The sequence below is a fragment of the Charadrius vociferus genome, unplaced genomic scaffold (assembly GCF_000708025.1).
Source record: "Charadrius vociferus isolate BGI_N301 unplaced genomic scaffold, ASM70802v2 scaffold259, whole genome shotgun sequence".
NCBI classification, from domain to species: Eukaryota; Metazoa; Chordata; class Aves; order Charadriiformes; family Charadriidae; genus Charadrius; species Charadrius vociferus.
Genome location: NW_009661368.1, coordinates 7,296,337 through 7,305,338, shown reverse-complemented (window position 1 = coordinate 7,305,338; position 9,002 = coordinate 7,296,337). Strand labels below are relative to the sequence as shown.

At 57.1% G+C, this 9,002-nt stretch overlaps 1 protein-coding gene across 1 annotated transcript in view; it reads right to left on the bottom strand.

The window, feature by feature from the left end:
* The window catches only part of RBBP8NL (RBBP8 N-terminal like), a 14,960-nt gene extending 8,650 nt beyond the window's left edge, over positions 1–6,310 (bottom strand). The window contains exons 1-7 of the mRNA XM_009893453.1: positions 6,244–6,310; positions 4,887–4,929; positions 4,264–4,359; positions 3,778–3,890; positions 2,142–2,214; positions 677–843; positions 116–198 (exon numbers count right to left, since the gene is read on the bottom strand). Coding sequence (XP_009891755.1) covers positions 116–198; positions 677–843; positions 2,142–2,214; positions 3,778–3,890; positions 4,264–4,359; positions 4,887–4,929; positions 6,244–6,310 — 642 coding nt within the window. The remainder of the gene's footprint in view (positions 1–115; positions 199–676; positions 844–2,141; positions 2,215–3,777; positions 3,891–4,263; positions 4,360–4,886; positions 4,930–6,243) is intronic.
* Between the last annotated feature and the right edge of the window lie 2,692 nt (positions 6,311–9,002).

Below are 9,002 nucleotides of genomic sequence, written 5' to 3'. Positions count from 1 at the left end.
CCTGTAAGTGCCTCCTCCTCTTCCCCTATCCCAGTCTACCTCTCTTGATCCAGTTCAGATGACCACAGTGGTGGGGAGAAGGCCTGAAGACATCAGGCTCCCTCTGGCAACTCACCATTTCTGCGAGGCTGACTTCTTGGAGGACAGTGCCTGGGGAAGTCCGACTGCTTGGGGAGCTTCTGTGTCCCGCAGGCTTTTCTGTAAAAAAGACACAACCAGCCGCTGTGATGGTCCTGCAGACAGTCTCGCAGCCTCCCGAGGATGCCACCGGCTGGCACCAGCCACCTCCTGTTGAAGACCTTGAGCCAAAACTTCCGTCTGGCTCAAGCCATCACCTGGTTGAACGTAACCTCTATCGCGTGTGTGGGTGGCAGCAAGGCAATGACAAAGCGTCTGCATGAAATGGGTGGCGGGTCCACACCTGCACAGCACTCCTCTTGCAGTGAGGGCACCCAAGCGCTCTTTTGCTCTAACACAGAGCAGCGTGTTTTTCCCTTAACATGCATTCTCACGCACACCCCCCAGCAGCTATTCTGTCCATGGCAATGTCCGTCTGAGCTGCCAACAGCTTGGTCTTTGCTCTCCAGACCCTCTCCCAGAGCAGCTCTGCACCGCGGCTCAGTCACTCTTCCCACCCCCAGGTCCCTCGAGGGTGGCGGGAACCAGCAGCACCCACCTTCCCCCAGCTCAAGGCCCGGCGCATCGTGGTGGGCTTCTTCTGCTCCCCGCTGAGCGGCTTTCTCGGTGCCGGCGTTCCTGCTCACCGGGGACAGTAAAGCCAAGGGGGAGCTGGGGGGGGAGCTGCTCTCTCTGGAGGTGACTCCTGGGTGCTTTGTCCTCTCCCTGTTGAAAGCAGAAAGACACGAATGAGAAGAAAGGGCAGGAGAAGGAAGGTTTGAGAGCCACTGTACTGGGAGCTCTGAGTTATAGAGCCTGATATATAAATATACATATATATATATATATGGATATACCGGATCCTCAGACTCACGTCCTTCCATGGCAGCTTATCGCCAGCTCAGCTGCAGTCTGGCACATGGGACAGAGCCAGCGTGACTGCTCAAGGTCTGATTTCCCCACTTGGCTGTGGGTAACGTCGCAGGAAACCACAAGGTTGGGTAAGCCAAAACCCAACTGCGGCTATTGCAAAAGCTCTGTGAGAACCTGCACCTCCCTGGCTGGGCTTTCAGCCTGGTGCAGGGGTGGATTCGGCATGGGGATGTGGTGGCTGTCCTCCCGCACCGTGTCGAGCTGGTAGGGCTGATGCTCTTGGTCTCTACAGGGGAGTCTCTGAGACTCAGAGACCCACACTTATGTCATTGACAACGTCCTGGTTGGACCCTGATGCCGAGACATGGGGTTTTGGCTGGAAATCTTCCTATGCAGCAGCCCAGGGAAGAGCAGAGCAGAGCAGGAGCGCTCGGTGCTCAGCAAACCCAGCCTGACCTACAGCTCCGAAACCCCTCGGGCCTTGGGAAGCATCGGGGAGGAAGAGAGAGAGTTTCTCTTTAAGCGGATGGTGCTTCTGTGCTCCAAAGAAAACATTTCTAAACTAATCCCTCGGTGCTAATTCCTCCGGACTTTAAACCCTTGAGGAATGAGCTGATTTGTATATATTGGCCAGCCCGGCAGGTTACTTGGCTTTCAGTGCAGCGCTCTGCTGGGACATCAACCTGTTGGTGCAGGTTGCTTCTCCCTCTTGACCCCGTCCCAGTCCCTTGTTTGTCACTCTCCTCCTCCCAAAACACAACCTGCTCCCTGCAGACCCCCTCTGGCTGCTGCAGGAGGGGAGCCGGTGCCAGGGAAAAGCCATGGAAGCCCAGGTTGAGGTCCGTGGCCAAGGTGAGCAGCCCAGAGCTTTGCTTCCCATCAGCTGTCCCCCACGGGGGGTGGTGAGCACCCTTGCTCCCCAAAAACTGAATCCTTGGATGCGGGTGAACAGGGGAGTAAGCAAAGGTCAACAAGGACTTAGAGACAATTACGGGTATTTTGGTGTTTAACATCTACAGGAATCTATAGGAATTAAATGCCAAAATACCCCTGAGGACGCCGTGGTCTGGACATAGCCCTGCTCGGCTGCGGGGATGCCTCTGTCCTCACCAACACACCTCGTAATGACTGAAACCCAAGAGAGCACTTACTCCAGGCTCCGGAGCCTCTTCACTTCTTCCTTGAGAGATTTGTTCTCTTCCCTCAGGCGGTTCGTCTCGTTACCTGCAGGGACACAAGTTGTACCGTGGATTCAGGTGTCGTAAAGAGAGAGCGGATGCTCCTGGCAGCTCACTGGGGTGCACAGGGAAGTAGGAGGGAATGGCACCAGGTTTCGAAGGGATGCCAAATTCATAGAATCATAGAATGGTTTAGGTTGGAAGGGACCTTGAAGACCATCTCGTTCCACCCCCCTGCCCTGGGCAGGGACACCTCCCCCCAGCCCAGGTTGCTCCAAGCCCCGTCCAACCTGGCCTTGAACCCCTCCAGGGATGGGGCAGCCACAGCTTCTCGGGGCAACCTGCCCCAGGGGATCACCGCCCTCACAGGGAACTATTTCTTCCTCATATCTCATCTCAATCTCCCCTCTTCCAGTTTGAAGCCATGCCTCCTCATCCCATCACTCCATGCCCTTGTGAAAAGTCCCTCCCCAGCTCTCCTGGAGCCCCTTTAGGCACCGGAAGTGGCTCTGAGGTCTCCCCGGAGCCTTCTCTTCTCCAGGCTGACCCCCCCCAACTCTCCCAGCCTGTCCTCCCAGCAGAGGGGCTCCAGCCCTCGGATCATTCCCTTCCTTCTCTGAAAACACGCTGGGGGCTCAGGGATGAAGGGGAGCAGCTTTCTGACTCGGGTTTGGTGAGGATTGGGGTCTGCCCGCAGCCCACCCAGCTCGGGGGGCAGAGCGTGACCCAGCCGGGGCAGCGGTCGCAGCAGGGTGGGATGGACACGGCCGACACACTGCCCCTGAGCACCACGGCCGCCCCCGCGGAGGGGTGCTGTGTTAGGGGCAGGGCTGGGGGGGGTCGGGGGGGGTCTGAGGAAGGGCAGAGGGAGCTGTGAGCACCCACCCAGCAGGCGGGCACCGCAGGCAGTGAGGGAGAGCGGGCAGGCTCCCGGGCAGCGTGCGCTGCCTCCTCGGCTGCCTCCTGCCCCAAAGCAGCACCCGGGGGGCAACGGCGTAACAGGGGAGATAAACCGAGGGCTGCCGGCATCTCTCCCTCCCTCCTGAATGCCTTATCTCCCTCACCCCCACCGCCCTCCCCGCACCAGTCAGGTCCCCAGAGAAAAACACCCCGAGCCTGAGCGGTGCTGGGAGCTCTGCCAAAGGCTCGGGAGAAGGTCCATCACGTGTTTTGCTTGATTTCCATCTACCCGTGCTGAGCTGCTGCTGTGACTGCCCTGTCTTTGCCAGAGCGTTGCTTCCGCGGTGCCAAACGCATCTTTTTTTTTCCAGGCAACTGCCATGGCTGGGCCAGCTCGGGGCTGCTCGCGGCGGGAGCATCTCTTATTTGTCTGGAGGTGCAGAGGGCTGCGACCCCCCCCCAGCCCCACCGCTTCATGCGAGTGGTTACCTCTGCCTGGGGGGGACAGGGCTCCCATCCGCAGTCCCGGTCTGAGCTGATTTTTCAAAGCCCCCGCACTCGCATGGGCTCCCTCCCTTCTCCCCATCCCCAAACCCCTCCTGGGTGCCCGGTCACCGGGTGGGCTCACATGGATATATCCGGGAGAGGCGTTAACGGAGCAAAGACCCAGCCAGGCAAAGCCCAGCTTCCAGCAGACGGTGGTACGTACTGAGGATGAAGATGTGCTGCAGGCTCTGGAAATGGGAGGTCTCGTACTCATTCTGCTTCTTTTTCGCCAGCTCCTGGGTGACCATGCATCTGTCGCAGAGACCCGCTCGCAGCCTGGGGGCAAAACCCACGGCCGGTACCTTGTTACCGTACAGTTCCCATGGGGGAAAAAATAAGCTCCTGCCTTCCCCACGGAGAAGCGTGCGCACCCAGCCCATCACCCAGCGTTGGCGAGAGGCGTTATGACCCACGGAGCCCGGCCCTGCCCCTTCCCACCCCCCCAGCCAGCCCCACCACCATCACCTTGGGAAAGCTCCTCTGCCCGTGCCCAGGCTCCCCGGCTCTCCCAGCAGCCCAGCAGGAGCAAAAAAAAACCAGGTTCATGTGCTGCAGCCCGCTTCTGGGAAGGCAGCAAAGCCCAAACTCTCCCTCCTGGAGGCTGCGCTCGCCGCCACCGCCCAGCACCCCGTTGACAAATGAAGCCTACCTGTTTTCTAGCACCTTTACATTGTCTTTAAGGACCTTCTGTTGTTCCCTTAATTGGTGGTTTTTGGCAAACAACTCTTCAATTCTCTGAGCGTCACTGGTTGAAGAAACAGAAGAAGGAAAAGAGGGTCATTCCGTTTCACCCCACAGCTGTGCCTTTATCCACAGCGCCCTGTCAAGGGGAAGGGTTTGTGCTCTGAGCCCGCCGTGATGCTCACACTGGTGCGGCTGAATTGCTTTTCCCTGTGCGGCAAGAGGGGGACCGAAGGCGTTAGAGCCCAGACGCTGCCCTGCGACACCCGCCCTCGCAGTTAGCAGCTTGCTTCATCCCGTTGTATCCCTTCCCAGGAGAGCAAGCACCCATCGGCAGGAGCGTCGCTCGCTGCTGGGAAGGTAAACGGGAGGTGGGCTGGGGTCACGCCGAGCCCTGCCTGCGCTGGGGACCCGCGGGGCAAAACTCACCAAAAGGTTATATGTGGCAGAGCCAAAAAAGCAAACCCTGCCCTCTAAAGCGGACAGCCTGGGAGGAGCCCCCGGGAGGTCTGAAAATGCAGCGGTGCAACCCCCCCCCTTCCGCCCCCCGTCCCGCCGCGGCGTGGGGAGAGCGGGCGCAGCGTTGCTCACCGGCACTTCTCCGTCGTCAGCTCCGCCAGCTTGCTCTGCAGACCTGCAATCGTGAGCAGAGGCGGAGAGGTGGGTGTTCAGTGCCAATTCTCCCCCGCTCACATAGAAAAGGCAACGACGGAACCCCTGGAGGGTGTCTGGCTTTGCAGAAACCTCCTCAATTTACAAACCTTATTTCCGAGGAGGAATAACACGCTGGCGGTGTTAAACGATCTCACAGTTTAACGTAGCTGGAGAAGCTGTACAAATTGTGAGCACATTTTGTATTTCCACTATTTAATGAGTCCGCATTTCCCTCCCGCCCCCAAAAAGTCTGTTTCAGTTTTGTTTCTACTTATTTTTGTTACAGCAGGCGTTTCCCAGGTGGGCAGTGTTTGATAACTCTCAGGGCTGCAATGCCTCTTGGAGGGTATTTACAGCTGAACAAGAGCGGCTTTCGTTGATGGATCTGCAGACGTTACACCTTGTCAAATCCATTTTATGCAAAGTAGATGGAAACATGTGGTTTAAATTGCTCAACAGTTTCCTCTAACTCTCACACGGCTTGAAATTACACAAGAGAAGAATGAGTTCGTAAGCCAGAATCCTCCAAAAGCGCTGTTGTTTTGTTCATAGTATTGATACTGGGAATTATTCTAATAAGAAAACAATTGGATTTGGCATTCGGTTGCTTAACCTAATGGTTCTTATTTTAATAATGTATGACCTGAGGAATAGTTTATTCCCTAGAGGAATAAATTATCCAACCTAAGGTTTTCTTTAACAGAGCCTGACACTCCTGCTGCTTCTGTCTTATAGATTATTGCATCTTTCCACTTTCCCTTCGATCCCTCAGTATCCAAATATACTCTAATCCATGTGGCGCTGAGAAGACGCCCAGCGGGTGCACGCATCGCTTCTGCAGACCTCCCGCTTCACCTCTATCACAGACCACGGCAGCAGGAGCAGGAGAGCAGTCAAACCCCCCGTGATTCTTGCTTGGAGCAAGTGGGATTCCCGCAAGTGGGATATCTCCAGGGATATGGGATGCAGAAGTGCCCTCTCTCTTCTGCTCCTCCTCATTGTCCGAACCGCTACTGATTTTCTCAGTAAATCTCATTCTCCACTGGGATAAGATGGATAAACCATACGGAGGTGCCATGGGATGGTGTGGTGCCCTGAGGGCCGGGCCGTGTCCCCATGTGTCCCCGTGGGTGATGCTTCCACGGCAGAGCTCGCTGAGCCCTAAATCCCAAAGCTCCCCGATCCGCACCCGTACCTCCTCCCTCCGGGTTATTTCACACCAAACAGGTCGAGGTGGCGTTACGACGAGATGGACCTCTGCCAGTTTTTAGTAAGACGTCTCGTGTCTCCTTACCTTGGACCTCTTTCTCGTGGATTTCCTTGAGCTTATTCAGGAACTCTGCAAAACTCTCCGTGGTCATGTTCAGGGCTGTGCCGCACGCCGGGATGCTTCCAACGTGAGGGTGTCCTTTCGTTTCAAATTATTCAGGTTTCAGGCTAAAACAGAAACAAAAAGGCCAATAAAAGAGAACCGTCTTGTGTATGTGATGTTTTGCAAAATCTTAGAAACGCGGCAAAGCCCAAATCTAGAGAGTGGAATCATTTGCTAAACCACAGACATGCAGAAAGCAGCAGGGTCATCCGGGGAGGCATTTTCAGACCTGTCCACCCTGCCTCAGCCCCGGGCTGGGGACACGGGCAAAGCGGAGAGCAGTGGCTTGGAAAATGGGAGAACTGAAAGCCCAGCTGAAAAATCAGGCTTTTTTTTTCTGCTTTTTGAGCTGTTTAAATTACATTTCTCTGGAATGAGGTGGGGTAGGGCATGTTCTTGAGGAAGGGACTGAAGGGCTCGTGTCAGGACCATGTTGCTGGGGACTGATGATGGGAAAACTCGCGGCAGCTTTGGTGCTCGACGCTGATGGACCCATCTCCCGCTGGGTCCCGAGATGCTCCCGCGCATCCCTCCTCCCTCTGGCATCCCGCGCAGCTTCTGCGGAGGCAACACGTACCGCTCGGCTGCCGCGCTGTCATCGCCCGGGCTCCCCCCGCGGCCTCGCTGGCTGCAGCCTCTTCGAACCCTTGGGAGACACCAAACTGAGCGTTATTCACCCCATTTTACAGAGAAACCCGGAGAGGTGATGTGCAGAGCCGAGCCCTGCAGGAAACCTGGTGCAGAGCCAGCATGGGCACAGCACCCCTGGGGCTGGACATAAGGTGGGGGACCCCGGGTTGCGCTGGCTGTCCCCAGCCCCTCCGTACTGGGACCAGTGTCCCAGCTCCTGCCCCGGGTGGAGGTCTCCGCTCCGCCCGCCCTTGCCTCAGTTTCCCCATCGAGGTTATGGGGTTATGAATGGTCCATCATGCTGAGTGCCATCACTCAGTGCTGGCAGTAGCGTTCAGTAATCCCCGAGAACAGACAAAGTGCTCTGCTTTCTAAAATAAAACCTTGCTTTTCCCTTTTTTTTTGGTTGAAAACACCCCCAAACAGCCGGGGAGGTGGAGAGCAGCCCACGACAGCCCCAGCGCAGTAAGTTGGGATAGGTGGGAGGTAAACAAACAACCTGAAAGTTTTAAGAATGTTGCCCTAGTTTTCAGAATTTTGCCCTAATCCCATAAATTTTGAAATTAGTAGCAGGGATGGAAAGCGAAAACTTTGGCAATGAGAAAGCTCATTACATCAGTGATGACCTCATTCCTCCCTGGGATGCTGATGTTGGGATAAACTCTTTCCTTTCCATCAGCCAAAGCCTCGGGGAGTCTCGCATCCCCCCAAATAGCTGTGGGACCAGGTCCCTCCTGGACCAGGGTGGTACCGGGGAGGAGCGTATGTCTGAGCATCCCCACAGAGCATCGTGGAGGGTCCCCCGGGGTTTGGGCAGGAGGGGTGTGCCACCACCACATCCCTCTGGGAAGGTCAGTAAAGCCTTCCCCGCCCCGGGGTGTCCCCTGGCACCACCCAAACCATGCTGGGAGGAGAGGGACTTCCACGTGGGGGCATTCAGCGTTGTCCCACAAGAGCTTCTGCCCTAGAAGGGGAGACTCAGCAACTCATGTTACTGAGTCACGGTCGGTAATCCCAATCCCAACAAAGCACCTGGGCACTCAGCCTTCAACCATGCAGAGATGACCAGGGAGAAAACCTCCTCTCCGTGGTTGGACGGTGAAAGCCCGGGCTGGCACCCGGCTTTTGCAGCCCCACGGCGGCACGGGGAGGTTTCCGCTGGGCTCCGGCACGCTCCCAGCCTGTGCCTTTATCTGCATGCAGAGCAGAGGTGTGCCGGCTCGCCTGCATATGCAAGATGTGGGCACGCAGAGCTGCAAAAAGAAACTTTCCCCTAAAGCGTCTGATTTTCAAAAGAAATGAGGCACGCGCCGGTGAGCAGAAGCAGCGAGCTCGGCTTGCGTGCTCTCGTAGCGCGCTTGGATCCACGCAAGAGCTTCCTTCGAGCAAACAAACAGAGATCTCGCTGTCTGGAGAAACAATTAAAAAAAAAAAGTAGTCATTGCTCCCAGTTCCCTGGGCAGAACGCAGCCCTTCCCGGGGCTGGGTGATGTCTCCCGGCAGGTAAAAGCCACCTGAGGCATGGCACGGTTTCACACGGCTTGTCACAGCCTGCACGGCTCGGGATCGGCTGCCGCGAAATGGGATTGGGAACCGATCTCTGCCGCTCAGCGCCAGGAGCCGCAGCTGAATGACGAGCCAGGGGAAATAATACCTGGCTCAACCCCCCCAAAAACCAAACCCAAACCCCTGATGAAAAGATGGTAACGGGAAGCACTTCCCCGGGATCGCCGAGTCCCAAATTTGGCTCTGCTCCGGGGGCAAAGCACCTCCCCGGGGCCGCGGTTGTGACACCCACTGCGGCCGTGGCAGGGCTGACGCCGTTCCCATCGCATTCCCCAGTGCTGCAAACTGGGAAGGGATTACAACTGGGGGCGGCCGTGTGGGCTCCCTACGATGCTCGTCGGTGCTGGGTCAGCCCCTGCCCGCCCTGGCGCTGCCCTCTCCCCAGGGCCGGTCTCTCCCGCAGCTGAGCAGCACCCGGCGTTTCGGGCCATGGGGGTCTGGTGGGGACGTCCCGGGAAGGTGACATCCCGGTTGGTGCCGGTGCC